The sequence below is a fragment of the Ziziphus jujuba genome, chromosome 6 (assembly GCF_031755915.1).
Source record: "Ziziphus jujuba cultivar Dongzao chromosome 6, ASM3175591v1".
Taxonomy (NCBI): Eukaryota; Viridiplantae; Streptophyta; class Magnoliopsida; order Rosales; family Rhamnaceae; genus Ziziphus; species Ziziphus jujuba.
Window position 1 is genome coordinate 27,671,264 of NC_083384.1, and position 21,516 is coordinate 27,692,779.

General features: G+C 31.8%; 2 protein-coding genes across 2 annotated transcripts; both read right to left on the reverse strand.

Moving 5' to 3' along the window:
* Positions 1-1,710: 1,710 nt before the first annotated feature.
* Positions 1,711-5,089, reverse strand: LOC107405901 (uncharacterized). The gene is made up of 6 exons (XM_016012991.4): positions 4,381-5,089; positions 3,514-3,764; positions 2,985-3,360; positions 2,756-2,887; positions 2,495-2,670; positions 1,711-2,098 (listed from the first exon to the last, which is right to left on the reverse strand). Exons 1-6 carry the CDS (start codon positions 4,924-4,926, stop codon positions 1,975-1,977), a joined length of 1,605 nt encoding a protein of 534 aa, XP_015868477.1. The 5' UTR covers positions 4,927-5,089; the 3' UTR covers positions 1,711-1,974.
* Positions 5,090-17,091: 12,002 nt separating this feature from the next.
* LOC112489989 (protein neprosin) lies at positions 17,092-21,374 on the reverse strand. The gene is made up of 7 exons (XM_048464174.2): positions 21,201-21,374; positions 20,889-20,975; positions 20,499-20,723; positions 20,057-20,215; positions 18,599-18,652; positions 18,293-18,439; positions 17,092-17,466 (listed from the first exon to the last, which is right to left on the reverse strand). Exons 1-7 carry the CDS (start codon positions 21,372-21,374, stop codon positions 17,092-17,094), a joined length of 1,221 nt encoding a protein of 406 aa, XP_048320131.1.
* Between the last annotated feature and the right edge of the window lie 142 nt (positions 21,375-21,516).

Sequence of the window (21,516 nt, forward strand, 5' to 3'; positions counted from 1 at the left end):
TATCCATTCTTATTGGTTACAAAAAGCAGAAAATAAAAAAAATAAAAAAAAAATAAAAAAATAAAAAAATTGTATCCTCTCTTTCTTTCTTCCATATCTTCAAAGTAGGGTAGGTTTTTTGTATTTTTGCCAGTGTGTTGTTGCCCAGGGGTCCTGACAAAATTATGTCATTAATTTGTTGTCTTGTTGATCATCAAAGTTGTCTTCATTTTTTTCTTTCTGAAAATATCAGAATCCACTAATATTCTTCCTTGACGAATCATTGAGTTGAATCTGAAGTTTGCCAAATTTTCTTATCTTCAAAAGAAAATTAATTTTCAATCAGATTTCTCCTTTAGATTGGAATAGACATTAAAAAATTTGTTCACATTTTAAATGTCCATTTATTTTTAATGGTTTCTGAAGTATGAAGCAGCCTGTAAATTAATAGTTAGGTGGGGAATAAATTTGATCTCCAATTACCCATTGTCAAAGTAATGAAGTAGAGACAAGAAATGAAGATAAAAACAATAAATTATTTTCAAATTTCCAGTTATCTATAAACAACTGAGACTCCCAGAAATAATATATATATATTTACTCCACAGGTTTGCAAAACTTCTTACTATAAGAAACTTCTGGTAGTCTCTTTCTCTTTGTCTCTTCTTAACCTAACTCGTATCATATTTGTTTTTGGCTTCAAAGCTAAGCAACCATTAAAGTCAATAGTACACTAGAAAATAAAGCAATCACTAATTCAACAAGGAAAAAACCAATTAAACCATAAACAATGTAGGAGAGAGTGAACCATATTGAACCCAAAACACATATTTTAGCCGCCCTAGTTATTAATTCCAATTTCTAGGTTACTTTCTTAAACGCTACACTACTAAAGATTATTGTTTAGATTAACTTATATAATTTTTTTTTTCCTTATAATTTTTGCTTTTCTAGAAGAGTAAGCTTATACCCCTTAACTGTGCTAACACTCTTAAGAAAACATTTCAGAAGTCATGTCTTTAACTCTCATAAACCATGGGATGTGACCTTACCTTATTGAGACTGAGAATGTCAAAACCCAAAAGTTGTCCAAAGATTTTCTTATCGTGTTTGATTTATTTTATTGGAAAATTTCACTCATTCATTGACCATATTACAAAGAGCAAAATTTGAACCTAAATTAGAACCTAACCCCGCCCTTTTTTTTTTTTGAAAGTCATAGGGCCTGGCCCAAAAATATCCAAAGCCTAAAGTTTAGGGTTTGGTCTGAGCAATAAATCAAAAGTACGGTTCGTTGGTTTAGAATCCCCTTTTTATGTTCAGAACGTGGAATTCACATAAATTAAGAAAGAAACTGAATTAAATTTTCGCATGAGTTTTTGAAAAGATTTGAACTTTTATCGTCTACATGTTTTCTCCCCAATTTCTATGTCTACAGTATATAAATAAGAAAAAAAAGATCTTCATTTTACTTATTAAAGTCCAAAAAAACACCAAACATGACCATAGAGTAAGTATATTGTCATCTAAACCTAAAATGAAGATAGCCGCTGTCTTCTATCAAGGCTTCAGATAAAACTTTTGCTAAAGAAAATTGTTTCGAAGTACAAATAAATTGTTCTTTGGCTAAGAATATAATTTAGCATGTAACTGCAAAATGTTGAAGAAACAAAAGTACTTATTAGTACTAATAAAATCATCACCTCTTGAATTGAGTAAAATAAATAATACTGAAAACAAAATAAAAAGTCTTTTTCTTTGTATTCTCCATTGAAAAATCATATTATCTGGCATGAAGTAAATCTGGCTTCTATAAGAGTATTGCCAAGCATCTAACATTTCACAATGTGAGGCCTTAAAAGATTTCCAAATGTTGCCGATCTTGCAGGATTTGATACAAAAAGGTAAATAAAAAATGATTTATAACTTTGGCTCATATACAATCATAACCTTACTCAGTTCCTACATTAAGCCATAAGCATACCCTGATTGGTATTATTCCCATTCAATTGTTGATGGAGGCTTTGATGTAATGTCTTGAACCACTCTGTTAACACCTCGAACACTGTTGCAAATCTTTCGTGCCACATCATCAAGGAACTTGTGCTCAAAATAGTACCTGCAATTCAAAATCCCGAATGGTAAACTCATAAGTAAAAATACCTCCTCATGTGCAAGTACTCCAAGCAAAAGAGACGACATTGTCAACGATGAGAAATATACAGAGGTCAAAATATTGAAGTAGATAATTGAAACCTAACTTAGATTCCTCCTGTAATCATGATGAACCAAGGGCACTAATATTGGTTACTGTCTAAAGGAAACTACAGAAATATTTCAAACACAAAAAGGCTTCATGCATCCGAAACAAATGAAAAACACGTTAGAAAAGTCCAATTGCCTGGAATGAAGGAAGACAAACAATGCATATGAAATGATATGTGAAGATGGGAACTTGGAACGAAAAAACTTCGTATTAATAGTATCATGCAAGTGACACGTACTGAAGGCTTACCAGTCTGCGGTCATTCCATCTTGACTAGTAACAGCTCTAAGAGCAACAACATGAGAATGTGTTCTCTGGTCACCTTGAACTCCAACTGATCTTACAGGCAAAAACACTGCAAATGCCTGCCAGATTATATCATAAAGCCCAGCATCCTTAATTGACTGAATGAAAATCTCATCAACCTGAAAAAGAAAATGACAAGTTACAGAAGAAAAGCTAAACTGATTGTGGTTAGCGGTTTTCATTCCATGAGCAATCAGAATATACCTCCCGGAGGATATCCAAGGCATTCTCTTGAGTTACATCACCCAAGACTCGAACTGCAAGTCCAGGCCCAGGAAATGGATGACGCTTTAAAAATGCCTCAGGAACATTTAAGATCCTCCCTAGTTGGCGAACCTTTATCATGAAAAGTGACCAAAATAATATCAATGCTACAAAGAGAAAAATAATATGTCCAGAAGTAGAAAAACAGTAGGAAGCATGAATCCAAAACCTCATCCTTAAAGAGAAGCTTAAGTGGTTCAATGAGCTTCAATTTCATGTCCTTGGGAAGCCCTCCAACATTATGATGGCTCTTGATTGTGTGGGAATGAGTTCTTCCAGAACCAGGTGGCGGGCAAGATTCAATAACATCAGGATACAAGGTTCCTTGGACCAGGTAAACAGGTTTTCTTCCTAACTTTTGCTCCAAATCATGGGCAAAAGCATCAAAAATACTAATGAACTCTTTTCCAATTATTTTCCTTTTCACCTCTGGATCTACCACACCTTTCAGCTTATTAAGAAATTGTTCTGTTGCATCCACACAAGTAACGGGCAAATGAAGATCCCTTTGGAAGGTTTCCATCACACGTTCTCTCTCCTTATACCTACAGGGAAGCAATAATCAATCGCAGAAACAGAGAGCTATAATATGGAATTTTGTAACACACAGAAAGTTCATGTCCCTTTAATGATCTTCCAAAAAATATGGAATTATCTTACATCTTGGCCTTTCAAGAAGAAACAGATCGTTCTCTCACCTCAATAAACCGTTGTCAACAAAAACACAATGAAGTCTATCCCCAATCGCCTTGTGAACAAGTGTAGCAGCAACCGTGGAATCCACACCCCCTGATAATGCACATATAACATGTTCATCGGGCTCCACGGTGTCATTAATAACTTTTATCTCTTCATCCAATACATCTTCCATCTTCCAGCCAGCATTGACTCTACAGACATCAAATAGAAAAGAACGAAGTGTTTCCATCCCTTCTGGTGAATGTGTAACCTGCACAAGATTTCACAGTTTCACTCTATGACACAAATGTGACTGAGAAGTTGATTTTTGCAAGTTTCCAGGATAACACCCCCACGTTACATTTGTTATTCAATCATGAGCAATTAGTATGGATGAGACAGAAAAGAAACACTCAATATATATACAACAAATTTCCTATCTTGATAACAGAAACCATTTGAGTATTTTTTTTAAATAATAAATAACCACATTGATTTACTCATTTCAACTCGTCAAAATGAGAATTGGACGGAAAATGTTGTTACATTGATCTCATGTTTACATTAATCTCATGTTTCAAACATTTTCCTCCCATATCACTAAGCAGCCAAATTGTAGACTTTCTTACCTAAACAAGAAAAAAGAAATAGAAAAAAAGCATATTTTCTTAAGCAATTCCATTCAAGTAAAAAATTATGTTCCACCACGTTAAAATCTTTTAAATTTTTTTTAAAAAAATAAAAATTCACAACCTTACCGATTTGGCCAAAAGATTTGTCACAGAAGGAGGGAAAAAAAAAAAAAAAAACAAAAAATTCCCATAATTTGAAAACTATTTCAAAACTATAGCAAAACCCAAAACCAAAGCAAACCCAATATATTACACCTCCGGATGATACTGGAGTCCATAGAACCTCCTCAGCGAATTCTCGATGGCAGCCACCGAACCCTGCTGGCTTCTAGCCACCACCTCGAACCCGTCAGGCAACTTAGCGACCTCATCACCGTGGCTCATCCAAACGACCTGTTTATGACCAACACTCTTCGACCCAAAAAGCCCACAACTTTTCTCTACCTCGATATCCATTCTTCCATACTCCTGCTTCTCCCCAACCCTCACTTCCCCACCGAGCCTCTGCACGATAAGCTGGAGGCCATAGCAGATGCCCAAGACGAAGACGCCGTTGGAGCTGGCCCACTCGACGAAGCCGTCGGGGAAGGTTGGGGAGTCCGGGGTGTGGACGGAGTGGGGCCCACCGGAGAGGATGACGACGCGGGGGTTGAGGTCGGTGATGGATTTGAGCGGGCTGGTGCCGGAGATGCAGAGGGAGAAGACGGAAAGAGCTCGGATTCGGCGGGTGATGAGGTGGGTGTATTGGGAACCATAGTCCAGGATCAGAACCAGGTCCGATTTCACTTCTTTCGGGTCCATTTTTCTTGGGGTGTTCTGAGGTGGTGGTGGCTAGGGTTTATGGTTTTGTTTTAATTTTTTTGTGTTCAAATTATGGTTATTAGGGTTTTTGACGAAGTTGGAGAAAAATGTTTGAAAATTTTATATAATTAGCGTTTTGGGAATGGGTTTGGCGGGAATCGAACCGAATTTTTTTTATTTATTTTTACTTTCATTTTTTATTTCATTTCATTTTCCAATTTGTTTTTATTTCTTATTTCATATAATATATAGGAAAAATTCCATTTCGACCCTTTTACGTTTAGCATAATTAAAAATTATACATGCAATTTTAGTTCCTTATCATTATCATTTTCCGTTAGATTTATCAAGAAAAAAATTAATATTGTAATTTGATTTTTAAAAATTAATTGCACGACATTTTTAAAAATTAATGTATAGAGAAATGTGTAAATTTTTATTTTTTATCCTAAAAAATATGAGCCCCTCATCTCTTTCTCGCTCTCACTTTCACATCCTCTCACACACATTTATACTTTTAATTCATTTTACATTTAATATATATATATATATATATATAAATTTCTCTTTTTCATTTAAATTCATTTTACTTTTAATTAATTTTTATCCATTATTTATACATATCTGGTGATGAAATTGTAGATAACCATCAAGAGAGAAATTGATAAGAATGTGATGAAAATGTGTTTGAAGACTTTGGGAATGGTCGGAGAAAATGGATGAGAAGGAAATAGGCTTGGAGGTGTAGACGGAGGCCACAGTAAAGACGACACACAACAGTGGAAAGGAGAGAGAGAGAGAGAGAGAAGAGGAAGATGAGGTAGCAGAACTGAAAGATGAGTAGAATGGTCCATCTATGGTGGATTTGGATTGGGTCAGCAGATGAGTTGTCCAGTTGAGCGAGAAGTGGGTGCGTGAAGAATGAGTGAGCTAAGATTACAAATGAAAGGAGGAAAATTATGGTTAGGGTGATAAGGGGGATTGAGATTGATTCCCTTACAATAGCTGGGATGCTCAAGAATTGAAACTTTTCAAGGAATAGATCCATTAGAGATCTGATTAGTAAAAGAGAAAGTTAAAAAAAAAAAAAAAAAAATGAAAATGAGAGAAAATAATAGAAAAAAGAAGAATTGAGAAAGAGAAAAATTTTAATTTTATATTGGTTATTATAATTTTTAAATTTCTAATATAATAATAGCTTATTTTGTTTAAAATTGATTTTACGATAGAGATGTGAATGATATTTATTTATGTTTAAAAGTTAAAGATGCCATATAGGAGAGAAAAAATGGTTTGATGGATGAATTTCATATGTAAGAGGCTGAATATAATATTCAAAATCTGAGGAATTAGATCTAATTATGGTAAACCACAAAGAAGGTATATGGTTTTCTCTTATATATATATATATATATATATACATATTCTTTTTTTCTTTCCTCAAATAAATTTGTTACAGTTCATATGTGAGATACAAAATAAATATGATAACAGAAAATTAAGTAGTTAATTTTTTTTATCATTAAAAAAAATTGTTAAAGATTAATTTAATATATATTTATATAGTAATTGAAATGAAGATTTTACAGCTGAATACTCCTTGGTTTAATATGTAAAATTTTTAGCTTTTAGCTTTTAGATAAAGCAAATCAAAAATTCAATATTTGCACTTATCATGTTTTTGATCATTTACAAGCTGACAGTTACATAATTCCCTGTTTTTTTTGAGAGTGTTGAATCCACAAATTTTTAAACATAGGTATAGGTGCGCTTGTGTTTGTCTTCATCAATTGTTTTTTCCTTTTATCTTTATTTTAATCTTGATCACGTGCTGCACAGAATCCAATGCTGAAGCATTTTTTTATTTTCTTTTGGTCTATTAGGCCCTCTCTGGTCCAACTGAATCTATAAAAGCTCCTTTTTTTTTTTTTTTTGTGTGGATGATAAGGAATTAGATTCATTTTTTGATGAAATATAAGGAACTAGATTCATTGTAAAAGAGAGAGCTACTAGATTCATTTAAAAACAGCAGCAAGGAACTTTTGACGTTGAGAAGGGATATTTAAACCCCAATACAAAGGAAGACATCTGTTAAAGTACATGTTTTGGCTATCCAATTAAAAACTTTATTAACCCCACAATAAATAGTATTAAAATTGCAATAAAGACTTGAGAATATCAGCAATATCAGCACTAGATTCCCAACGACACTTAAGAGGAGCCAAGTACCAAATCATTAGTCGCATCAGCATTTCCAACTCCACTTCTTATTCTATAAGTGAGAATATGTATGTTTCTGAAGCAAGTTTGTGTTTCATATATATGTCTCATTTTATGTATCCAATTTAAAAGAATTTATTGTTTGTACTAATAATACATTTTTAATTCTTGGTTTAAAATTTACCCTAGCTAAAATTTTATTTTATTTTTTTTTTTAATTGGATCAACTATAAAAAGTTTAAAATTAAATGGTTGTATTTACAACTTTAAACGTGTTGATTTGGTCGTATGACATTTAAAATTTTCCATATAGCTAAACAGTTTTTTTCCTTACAAGTTTTAAAGTAAACTTTTTTAAGAGAGATAACAAAAATCATAGGCAAAACCATTGAGTTTATTCTCATAATAAATGGTGCAAAAGAAACCCTATATTATGCCATTTGAAAAGGCAAATTTTTCAGGACCTCCAAAGAAAATATAATAGCTCAGCTGTCACATATTTCATAGCATTGTGACAATAAAGTACATCCACATACAACTTAAGGTGATAAGGTAATGGACCTCTATATTCTGAGTTATATTCTGGGGGTTCATAGGGAATAACTTGAATCTGATTCACATATGCTGCTTTCCCATAACCTTCTTGTGGGAAATGACCACTGCCCATTTGAGGGCTCAACTCGTTATATAGCTGTAAACCTTACCGTAGAGAAAGTGTTCGGGTTTAGGGTTTAGGATTTAGGAAAGCATTGTTAAAAAAAAAGAAAACAAAATGGAGATTATTTACCTGATATATACTGATTGCCATTTCATATTTACTGCCGTTGTAAGCAGAAACTAGGTCAAAAGGGAGGCCACAGATTAGTTTAGAGCTAATTTGTACAAATCCAGGACAGAGAGAGTATTGAAGCAGGGAATTATCTGCCTGCAGGGATTTTTTTTTTTCTTTTTTTCCCCCCACAAAACCATATAACGAATTAATTTCAAGAATGTTACAAAGCATATCTTAGTAAAGAAAATACAAACATGTGAGAGAGTCTTGTGGCACAAGAAAAATAAATTGTCCAAGAGTTAATATAGGTATAAAGTCTGCTGCCATCTAGATATAGATATGGATTAACCTGAAAAAAGAGTGTTAAAAAGCAAGAAAATGAACACAAACATCAAATAGAGAGATTTGGATACAAAGTTTAGATATGTCATTACCTACAAAATATACAGGTTTATGGAACTATAATCGAAAAAGAATAATGTATAGAAGAGAAAGTGTGTTAAGTAACTATATGTCTCAACAGCTAAAGCTAATAGGAAGCGGGCCTAACAACACCTATAAATCATATTTTCAAAAAAAGTGATTCATTTATACAGAAAAAAGAAAAAAAGAAAAAAGAGTTATCAAGAAGATATGTTTTTGAATCTTCTATAAACATTTTGTACGGTCACATATTGGTTCACAAACTATGCTCTAGAATCATACATGTAATTAAGCTTAAAACACCAAAAGCAACTTAGCTTGTAATTTTATTTTTTTAAAAAAAATTCGGTTGGCCATTACAAATGATATCAAAGCCAAAATAGACCAATAGAGTTTTTTGCAGGAAAGACCAACATTTGGATGCAGAGCCTGAATGGATTGTGATCATTGGCAACAAGTTAATTAGGCAGGAATGAGTCTGTGGGCCGGGTCAACCCTTCTAGACCAATGTATGGGTCAAATGAAAAGGATACAGTATAATGGGTTGACCCACCAAAGGTGCATATGGGTTCATAATTTTACAGAAGAGAAATGAAAAAGAGTTAAAAAAGAGTCCTTTTAGCCTGCTCTGCATCGCCATTTGCAAACGAAATGAAAAGGCCATAAAAATAGTTACATGAAGGCGTCCCATTGTCAATATTTATAGGGTTTTTTCGATAAATAGCCACTTTACAATTGCATTTTAGAAAAATAGTAATTTTTTTTTTTAAACTAGCCACCTTAGGACAAAAATACCCTTGATAAAATTGAAAATTACACAAAAGGTTTTTTTACACCCTTTCCTTTCTTCTACACAGCCGTTCGTTCGTGGGGGTGGGGTTTCTACAAAACTGTTCGTGGGGTTTCTCTAAACTCTTTGCATCTCATCGCCTCTCACTCTCATTTTTTTGTATTTTCTCATATCTCAAACTAAAATCAGGTAAAAATTTTATCTTTTTTCTTATTAGATGAAAGTAAGGAAATATGTGTTTTTTTTGTTTTTTCTCTTTCTCTTTTTTCTTGTAAGTTTTATTAGTTTAGGGTTTTTTAAGCTTTTTATTTGATATGGGTATGTAAGAAATTGATTTATGAGATGTTATATGTGATTTTAAAGATACTTAGGTGGCATATGGTTTGAAAATGGGAGAAATTTTGTGTAAAACTGAAAAATCGCGAAAAACAGTAAAAACGGAGGAAATTTGGCGAAAAAGATGAATTTCCGCCAATTTCCTCCAGTTTGTCAGTTTTCGCAAAATTTCCGCCAATTTTCCGCCAGTTTTCCGCCAGTTTTCTACCAGTTTTCCGCCAATTTTCCGCCAGTTTTCCGTCAATTTTCCGCCAGTAGGAAAAAGCTATATTTGGCCCCAAAAAAAAAAACAGAATCAACTTTTTTAATACAGTTAATATGTTTGTTTAATATTATTCAAAATTTTATATATTTATTGATTTAGTTTAACGTTATTCATTTAATTTTGTAGTAAAATGGAAGATGATGACATTGTAATTGCGGTTTTATACAATGGAACATTGGTACAAAATGATAGTGGTGATTGGGAATATCGAAATGGTAAAAATGTAATGGTTTCCGTTGGCAAGAGATGCACAAAATCAGAGTTAGAGGATGAGATTTTCAATTCTATTGAGATAGATCGAAATAAATATTTGCTAAAGCTAAAATGGATATATGGACGATGTGCAGAAAAGTTGGATCCTACAGAAATACGATGTGATAGGGATGTGAAATGCTTTCTTCAAGAAGTGAGGAATGGAAGGATGACAATGATGCGGCCTCCATTGTATGTTGAGGTGATTTCAAAAGTTGAACATGTATGTAGAAATATTCATCAAACAGCATTTGCTTCGGATAGTGGGAGTAATCTTCATTCTTTTTCTTGTCCTCCAATTGGCGGTCGTCTACCACAAGCTTCCGGTACTGAACCAATTCAGGCTACATCTCAGGAAATTATGGTTCAAGAAACTCAGTTTAGAGATCAAGTTGATGTTCGTGGGGGGGCCTGGACATCATTTAACATTCACGAAGGAGTTGATGTTGGAGGTGACTATGTTGAACGGTTTCCTAACGACGAGGAGTATGAGCAGTTGCATCATATTGATCATGATGAGAATTACAATGCAGTAGGGGATGATGTTGGTCATAATGATGTAGATTTTGATCATGAGTTGCCGGACAATGATAATGATATGCATCCTGAAATGAACAATGAAGGAGTTGATGATGTTAAGGTTCATCGTGCTACAAGTGACCACATATCATCGAGCAACAGAAGTGGTTCTATGGCCATATTTTCGTCAAAGTTCACTGGCTGTGAGAGCATCGTAGTTGGACAATTATTTCGCAACAAACGTGACCTACAGAATAAACTGAGTATCTATTGCATGCGAGAAAATAAGGAGTTCAAGGTGACACGGTCAACTACACAACGGTATGAGGTTGTATGCTTGGAAAATACTTGTAAATGGCGACTACGTGCAACCACATTTAAAAATGGAGAAATATTTGTTGTGAGAATTTTTGATAATGTACACAGTTGCTCGTTAGATATCGTGCATCGAGAACACAAGCAAGCCAGTAGCCGGGTTATCGGGCAATGTATCAAATCTAAATATGAAGGTATTGCACGTGTTTACAAACCTAAAGAAATTCAACATGATTTTTTGCAGAAATATGGGGTGAATATAAGCTACAACAAAGCATGGAGAGGTAAAGAGTATGCACTTAACAGTGTTAGGGGATCTCCAGAGGAGAATTTTGCTAAGTTACCTGCCTACTGTTTTGAGTTAGTGTCGAAGAACCCTGGGACTGTTACACATATCAAAACAGACGATAATAACAATTTTGTATATTTCTTTATGGCGATTGGAGCAAGCATTAGGGGATTTAAATCCCACATAAGACCCGTATTGGCTGTTGATGCAACTACATTGAAAGGGAAATACAAAGGGTACATGTATATTGCATCGGGCATGGATGGCAATAAGCAAATATATCCTTTGGCTTTCGGCATTGGAGATGGAGAGAACGAGCAAGCATATACATGGTTTTTCCAAAACCTGAAGTGTACATTATATATTGCTTCCTAAGGATAACCCATAGATATATATATTATGGTTTCACATTCAAACCTCCCATTAAATTCAAACAAAAACACAACTTCATAATAGTTTTAATTTCACATTTCACATTCTAACCATGCAACACAAACATTTCTGTCACACCAAATAACACAATATTATAAGCATAGCGCATAATGACAAGGTTTAAAATTATAAAAATCATTTAATACAGTACAACTAAAGGTTTTCAGATAAGTTCGTTACATTAAAGCGAAATTAGTTTGCAAAATATTTTCTATGTTGTACAGAGAAGCAACTTACATTAATGGGGGACAAACCACCACCAATGCTTCTCTATCTATTTATATATATCTCTCTCTCTTTATCTATCTCTGTGAGTGTATGTGTAATTTTATCAGCTTGCACTTGTAACTCCACGATCGCAAATTTTGTGCTTCAATTTTCTGCTCAGTCCATCAGTTGCTCCTCCAATGCCGAAAGAAATAGAAAATCAATATTAGTAACCATGCAGCAATCAAATTTGTTCAAGCTGAAATGCAAGAAATCCAAACTTAAAAAGCTTCAAAACTCAACAATGACATCTCACCAAACACTCATCTAAAACCACATGCAAGGTTCCCATCGGATAGAGAAGCCAACAAAGAGTGATATTGATTTGTACCAACAAAATGGAAGCAATAATTTTTTTTCTTCTCTCAAACTTGAAAGTGAAAGGAGATTGATTTTCAAAATATCATCTAGCTTCTACACCTTTAAAAACCATGACATGTACAATGAACTTAGAAATGAGAGACTCCATCAAAACTTGACTGCAACAATGATCATAACTAATTTGATTGAAGTTCAAATTCTCAACACAAATCAACCAAAATTGTTCAAGTAATAGGAACACTTATTTGTGTTGCATGCTTAAATAATGGTAGTTAATAAGCTAATAAAGTGGAAAGATGTAATCTGGTCAGCACATACAGTGATCCATGCTAATAAAAAGAACGAATATTTATAAGATAAGCACTGTCATTAAAATCATAATCATCAACCTCACTTTCACATAGGATTTCAAAAAAGGAAAAATCTCAATTTCACATAAATCGATGGTAACAACAATCAAGATAGTTTTCCAGTCAAATCATAGACCCCAAACTACATTTCTAGCAATTGGCATTGAAACCCTCCAGAATGCATGAATGGGTCCCAAATGGGACCTGTATGCACATACAATGCAGATTTAGTCCACTGAATAAATGCAGAGACAAAGAAACCAGGGAAAAACAAAACAAGAATTGAAGAACTGAGAATAGCTGTGTCCAAGTAAAATAAAATAACCCTTCGACAAAAAATGTCAGTGCTAAAAAATCACGCAGGCATAGATTGGTTAAGTAAATTTGAGTACCAAGTTTTATGCCAAGACACTAAAAAATTTATATAAGGGATCTATTATTCTTTTACCAACTTAAAAGAGATCACAAAATTCAAAGACTGTACAGGGAAAATTTTCAAAACCATTTCTTCCAAAATTTGGAAACAAGTTCAGACTTCAGACATCATAAGAATAATAAAAGAAGTTATAAACAACAATGGAATTCAAGAAACAAAGCCAACACAAAGAATAAACTAATCAAGACAACTAAAATACCAAACAGTAATTAAATAAAACCTAAAAATTAACTGAAGAAAAAAATTTGCATTTGAAAAAGGTCTAAGATTGATACTTCTGAGAAGATGGGGCGCCAACATTTTATGAAGTCTAGATATCTGCTCCTCTTGATTGATATCCTTAAATTCTTCCTGAAACTCCTCTAGACTTCCAAACTGCAAGGCATAAATATCAATTACTGAATGTGGGAATTTATAAACATCAACTTTGATACCCATTTTAAGGTAACTTAAAATATCTGCCATTGCATTAGATGCTTAAGATACTAACCTTCCCAGCATCAAGGAAGTGCATGAGCATGAAAAGTTCATCAAGATTGTTCTGAAAGAATACCAAATAGGAGTCCATTCATAAGTTTGAACAAACAAATACCAATCATTTTATTTAAGTAAAGAAAAGAAAGGAGGTGATATATAATACTCAGAACAAGGAGGAAGATGATTCCCTTTTACCCCAAAAACACCCAGGAAATGCAGAGGAAAGAAAAGATACAACAGACATAACACTGCAAGCATTAACTGGCATAAAGTTCACATACCAAATAATGATAGCCAATGTGGAAAGATGTCCAAAGGACATTAACAATCATATGGCTGCATGCATTTAGATACCTAAAATTACATAGTAAGAGAAATTTACAACTGAAAAGGAATTGATAACAAGAAGACAAAGTACACAACTTCTATCATTGGGAAGTTAACTTGTAGCGATAAATTAGGGGTCAATTTTCCACATCACTGCAACCCATTTAACTTTGTCAGCCCAAGGCATTGGAACAAAGCCATACAAAATTCTAATTATGCAGTCCCAATTTGAATCTCAAAATAAAAAGGTTTTTTTAAACCCTACACAGAAGTAAGACAGCATGTCTCATCCAAACCCACATAAAATCTGCAAATAAACTGACCATAGAATAAATCAGCAAGACAAGCAAATTTTTCAAGTTTCATTTCACCAAAATGCTCCAATACACTATTGGCATGTTTAAAGCATACATAGAAAATCATTAACAGTTCATCTTCATCTTATCCAAAATTTTCAAACCGAAGTGTCCACAAAACCACTAAATAGTTTATTGGACTTTACCATATGCAAACATTCTATGGACAGAGGAGCATTCTTCTGTCTCTGGTAGCTCTCAATCGAACGGCTCTTGCCGACACAACAATGGACGAGGACGATGCCGGCGAATGGGAGACGAATGTCGGTGAAAATGGTGGCCGGGATGGTAATTTTTGAAATGCCCTAGCTGCGTTTTCAAACGTTTTCAAAGGGAAAGTAAAAAAAACATTCTATGGACAGAGGAGCATTCTTCTGTCTCTGGTAGCTCTCAATCGAACCGCTCTTGCCGACACAACAATGGACGAGGATGATGCCGGCGAATGGGAGACGAATGTCGGTGAAAATGGTGGCCGGGATGGTAATTTTTGAAATGCCCTAGCTGCGTTTTCAAACGTTTTCAAAGGGAAAGTAAAAAAAACAAAACCGAAACCAAAAAAAATAAAAGGCCTTTTGATAGAGAAAAGAACAAAAAAAAAAAAAAAAAATATAGATAAGGGTACTTTAGTCCAAATGGGTAAAATATTGGTTAGTTTTTAAAAAATAAAAAAATTTGCTATTTTTCTAAAATACAATTGTAAAGTGGCTATTTATCGAAAAAATCCATATTTATATCCATTTACTATTCTGAGGATAAAGAATGCTAATTAGGTGTCTTTGTTAAATTTATTGGCCTTGACACGCAATAAATGCTTCAGCATATTAGGAAAAAAAATAATTTTTTTTTATAATTTTTTTTATGAATAAAGAAAAAATTAATAACAAATAATAATAAAAAGAAATTGAATAAACACATAGCATTGTATAGCTAGTTTCTAATGTTTGTTTATGAGATATTTTTGAATTAAAGCCTATAATTTATTATTTTTTTTTTGGCAAACAAAAAGACAAAAATTATTATTGAATGCCATAAAAGGTTCAGTGTTGAGCGTATAGACTTATTACTTCTCTTTAGTGCCCCATCTAGCGACTAACCCTGATTGTTCATCCATTAAGTCGGAAAAAAGCTTCCTTTTACTTTTTCCATTAACAGAGAGGAAAGAGACTGTTAACCATGCTCCGGTACTCTCTCTCTCTCTCTCTCTCTCTCTCTCTCTCTCTCTCTCTCTATATATATATATATATATATATATATATATATATATAAAAGTAGGAAAATAGAACTTCATTAGGAGAGGAAACATATTGTCACAATAGAGGATTGAGCCTGAAAAGGCCCTTTCCTCTAGCCAAATATTCGTCTTAGAATAATATGGTCCAAATTTTTGCCAAATTCTGAGTTACATAGTGCTTTTTTTTTTTTTTTTTTTTTTGGTAATGAGAGTTACATAGTGCTTTGGTATCATGTTAAATTACCATCTATATAAAAAATCATGATTAAAAAAAAGTGAGACCAACAATATATATTAAATATATTTTACAATAGTAGGAATTATATGATTAACCATTCTATAGATGAAATTTTAAGAAAAACTAAAAAAACTCGGTTCATATATCCCCATCAAACATGCGTAATTTCCTTCATATGTGCTGCTTAAGAAAATGTTTTCCAGTGGCTGCTCCATTGGTGTTGTTTTGAGCAGGTGTAACTAATGAACCACAAATTTCTCCATTTGAAGTGTTTGTAAATGTGGTTTGGTCAATGACATCCAAGAGTAGATCAAAACTTAAATTTAGAAGGCTCAAATGGAAAATTGAACATTTAACCCCTTATTGAGATACAAAATTGTTTTTCAAATGGAAAATTGAACATTTAGCCTGATATACAAAAATGTTTTCTAAATCTACTAAGTTTGAAACTATATTTCAATAATGATTTGATTTCACTTTGATACCGTCATTTTTTAAGATTTTGCATGTTGAACCTTTAACTTTTTGAGTTAGCAATTTAGAACTTTAATTATTCAGTTTATTATAATTTAGGGTTTTTTTTTTAGTACATTTGACTAATAGGGTGTCACAGCTGGCTTTTGTAATTAATATTAAACTATATCAAATTTTAAATTAAAAAAAAAATGTAAAATTTTAAAACTAATTTTAAAAATCAACAGTTTTAGTCAGTAAATTATATCAACTTTTTTTTAAAAAAATAAAGGGGTACTAAAGTGTAAAGTTTTAAAATAATTTTAATATTTTGCAATTTAGTTTCTTCTAGTTTGAAAATTAATATAGTTTAAGAGTAATCAAAGAAAAACAGGCCCAAATTACAATAAATTAAAAATTAAAAACTTAAATGGTTGAGTCAAAAAGTTAAAAGCTTATTGTAAAAATTTGAAACTTAAGATACCAAAATACAATTAATTCCGAAAATGCTAAGATATCAAATTGTTCATGATTCACCAATTTCATTTAAAATTGACATGATAAATAAACTGATCATATTTGATTGAATTATGTTAAGTTTCACTTATCTATATTTACTTTATATGAAATTTTCAACTACTAGCTAATATATAGCCACATTATTTGATAAATAAACTTATTACACAATTTGGTACGTCTGAGTATATTTATAAAGTAACCTTTATTTTTCTATGTACCTCCTATTAGGTACTAAACTCAAAAACCCTGGGAAAAAAAAAAAAAAAAGAACTTTTAAGAGGGTCAGCCATGGAAAGTTCAATATTAACATGTGTTTGGAGCATGGAATAGTATCAAATCCATCAGGATGTTACATAAATTGAAAATGTTGCTCAAAAGGGTATTCTATTATCTTTCCTGGTTGCTAGTTCTAGTATTTGATTTGGCTTATTGATGTTCAAAATATTCTATCAGCCCAAACAACTTATTTCCTCCCTGTACTGCAGAAAACATTGTGCATAGAAGATTATAGTGATTATAGTCAACATTATTGAATTTATTCTCATAAGAAATGGGGTTGCAAAAGACCCCATTCAATCTACACTTGAAAAGTACAATTTCCAGGACCCCCAAAGAAAATATAATGTCCCTGCTTATCTACACCTTTTTCAACATCATAACAATGAGGTGCATCTCTATACAATTTAAGTGAATGCTCATCTGGATCACCATATCCTGACAAATCAATATTGGGAATAACTTGAATCTGTTTCACAAATGCTGCCTTTCCGTAACCTTCTTCTGGGAAATGAGCACTCCCCATTTGAGGGCTCAAATCACTTATCATGCTGTAAACCTCCCCTCCCCATGAAATAAAATTTGCACCTTCTGCCATACTAGTGAATATTGCCTTTGGCCAGTAACCCACATATATGTCTGAAAACATCAACATCCAATTTCCCGTACTAAAGTCCTATTTCCAACCAAAAAAAAAAAAAAAAAACATAAATATTAATTCAATCTCCTCCAAGGCTGAACTTAAATTCAATTATAAATATTGCTAGTTTTAAAAATATCGTCATCTACTACTTCTTAATTGTTGGTCCATTCACACCCTTTATTAGGGTATGTACGTAACTTAATAGTTTTGAAACTAATGAGATTCGATGAAATAATGAGAGTAAACCTCGAGGAATGTATGATGTTAACTAAAGAAAAATCATTAAGGTTTAAGTAGGGATGACAATTTGCCTCGTATAATCTGAAATCAACGGTGCACAATCCTTAACGGGCGATTTGTCCCTCAAAAATCAAGGTTGTGAGGCATGCTTAGGGAAAAATTGTAAAGCTGAATCGGGATCAGGAAATAACAACTCCAGTTCGAATCTAGCCTGATATATATATATATATATATATATATAATAATAATTTTATTTATGTAATTAAATTTAATATTTATTTTTTTGTTCTTTACCTTTTTTTTTTTTTGTTCTCTTAAATTTTTTAGTTAGCCAATTGTATATACATGAGCCTTCATAAAAGAATTTTTTTTTTATATAAATCTCTCAAAAAAATATTAATTATAGAAAAAAAAAAAAAGGGTTGAGGTGTGGGGAATGGATTGCCCTATCCCTAATTGGGAAATTCCTGTTCCTGTCCCTCCTATAAAGAAACAGAAAAAATCACGGGGATAGGATGAAAAATTTCCCATGGGAACAGGAATGGGGACGAGATTTTAAAAAATGGTCCTGTCCCGCCCCACCCCGTTGACATTGCTAGGTTTAAGGGAGATTATTTACCTGAGATATACTGACTGCTATATCAAATTGAGGACCATTGTAAGTAGAAACTGGGTCAAGAGGGAGACCAAGGAATATTTTAGAGCTAACTTGTACAAATCCTGGACAGAAGGTGTTGAAGCAACCAGTACTATGAGAATTATCTGCCTGCAAGGGGTTTTTTGCCAAATCCATATGAAGAAATCAAAGAATGGTAAAGCATATCTTAGTAAATAAATAAATAATGACTAAATATGTGAGAGAGCTTAGTAGTTCAAGATGAATTTTCTAAGGGTTGAAAAATATAAAATGTTTATTTATACTTACAGTCCAATAGGTATTTAATCTGCTTTTGTTATCTGAGTATAGAGCTCTATTAACCTGAAAGAGTGAAAAGGTTAAAAAATTTCCACAATATTTCACTAATATTTCGGTTTTTCCGTGAGATGGATAGAAAATTTAGATCTTAAGTGGAAACAGACAAAATTTTTAAAATTTCCACCAAAATTTTTTATATTTCCATAAAATTTCCGCCAAATATTATCAAATCCTTCACAATTTTGTTCAAAAATTTATAATTTTCAAAACTTTTATAAAACTTTTCAAATTTCTATGGAAGTTTCTATTAAATTTATTTTATTAAAAAATTAATAAATATTATTGATGTTTAACTTTCTACTTATCCATTTTTTTTATCATAATAAATTTAATATTTCTATAAATATTATAGAGTATATAAAAATTATAATATAGACAAAAATACAAATATACATGTAAAACAAATGATAAATATTATAAAGTAGATGAATATTATAAATATGTACATAAAATATATTCTATACAAATATAGCCAAATGAATTAATGGAATGTTGATGAATGTTTATGGAATATCATAGTGGTAACTCATGGATATAATTTCAAAATCAATTATTAAAAGATAATAATTTTGCATACACTCAACTAATATCATATAATGATTATTAAGTAGAACAGCCACATATAATGTAAGATCCATATGGTTACATATTAATAATTAATGCAAAATTATCAAGAAGATATAACTTTTAATAATTACTTTCTATATTTTATAACTCAAAATAAAGATGAGGAATAGACAAAAAATTTTCAACTGCCCAAGACTTCTATGTAGTATTAAGTTGACATTTTATCAAATATAATGTAATTGTAATAATTATTTTACATATCTTAGTTAATAAATATTTTTATTAAATATGTATTTTTTAATATTTTTTATGGATAATATTATATTTATGATTATTATTGCTTACTATACATTGATTGACTAAGAGAATATAAAATTCATTCAATATTTTCATAATTTTTTTAGTCAATTTAATAATTAATTGATTAAATTAACTAATTCTAAAGTTTTTAATAAAAAGTTTCCATTTTTTAAAATCAATTTCATAATTTTTTTATAAATTTTTATTGATATTCGATAATTTTCAATATTTCAATGGATATTTCTATATTTTGAATTTTTGATATTTCTGTTGATATCGATTTTTTAAACCTTGCATGGAGCTACAAATTGAAAATTTTAAGACAGTTTCATAAGGAAAAAGAAACTATATGTAATGAATCATATAACCTTAATTTTAGATAAACATATTAAGTACATAAATTTGATTGATTTTCCATTAAACAATGTTGAATATTTCATAATTTTTTTTTTTTAAATGGAAGATGAAAGCTACATTAGAGAAATTATTTCACCAATACAGAAAAAGAATAGCAATTTTTTCAGAAAGAAATATACTTACTGCCCACCCAACAGATATGCTGTTCATCTTCTCTGCATCTCCATTTGCAATCCACATACTAGAAACACTATATTGTTTGGCATTATTAACAACGGGGTTCCAAATATTAATAGTTGCTCTCCCCCCAACTATTCGATTTTCATATTCAAGCACCGCAGACTAAAATTCTCAGAAAAAGGCAAAGACCACCCAGAAATTAATATATTTAAATATAAAAAGAAAGTAACTTAGTTATTAATGAAGAATCTAAGCCCTGTTTGGCATTGTTTCTGTAAAGCAAAAGCTGTTTTTGAAAATGTTTGGACGATTTTCAAAGAGTATTTCAGGTCTCCATAAGCAATTCTGACCAAAGTCAGTGAGTAATAGTTTTTCAAAAAACTTTTCCTGGAAAAGCAAAAGGAAAGAGGGCCTAAGATAGTTCTCCATGAAAATTTTAACTAACATGATAGCCTGCTAGGTCAAGTCCAGAGGTCTTGGCATGAGATTTTCTTGGATGATTAAATCCCTTAGACTTTATATGTTTTGCCATTATCAGATCTTCCCTGGTAGTCCTTCTGATAGGCACCGATCCTCGTGGACAACGAATGTTTCCGGGGATATATGGCATAGATTTATAGATTGTCTCAGATTCATTTCTTATTCCTTTTGGTATGGTTGTAGGTTTCATCTGTGTCGATTGAAAAGTGAAGGAAATGGTGAGACATGTCAATAAAATTGTATTAATTCCAACTTAAACCAAGAGCTTATTTTATTTTGAAACCAAGAATTTTGTTATTTATTTCAAAAGGAAGAAAGAAAATGTGAAAAAAAAGAGATATATATCAGAATTGACCTGAATTGCATGATTCTTGAGCGTAGGATGATCAAATGCAAGCTGTTTGTAGATGTCAACACAATCTATAATATCACCATGTTCAGTCTGTTGAGTAAAACAAAAACCAAAAAAAAAAAAAAAAAAAAAAAAAAAAAAAGCATGTCAGTTTTGAGAAAATCTTAGACTAAATCTCATTTTTCTTGGCAACTAATTTTTTTTCTTTTTCTTTTTTTTGTAAACAGAAAAATGTAAATTAGTAATATTTTTGTTTAAAACATAGATTAAAATTATACCCTCTATTTTATTATATTGTCAATTCTTCAACATTACCTGGAAACTCTTGATTGGAGGTTTGTTTATAAGTTTGAGCTGTCTATCCAGCTCCATTTCTTCTTCTTGAGATAACTTTTCCCATTCTTGAACTTGTTCTGCATATAATGAAATTACACAAAATGTTGCCAGCAATATAAATATTATCTGCTTAAATTCTAAAGCAGCTTGCATGTTTCCCTTAAAAAAAAAAAAAAAAAAAAAAAAAGGGAGAAAATGAAATCGATTGTATTTTCGACCATGTTACTCAGTTTCAATATATATCAGTATGTATTTATATAATTATGAGATAGAGTCTTGTCTTTATTGCAATTTT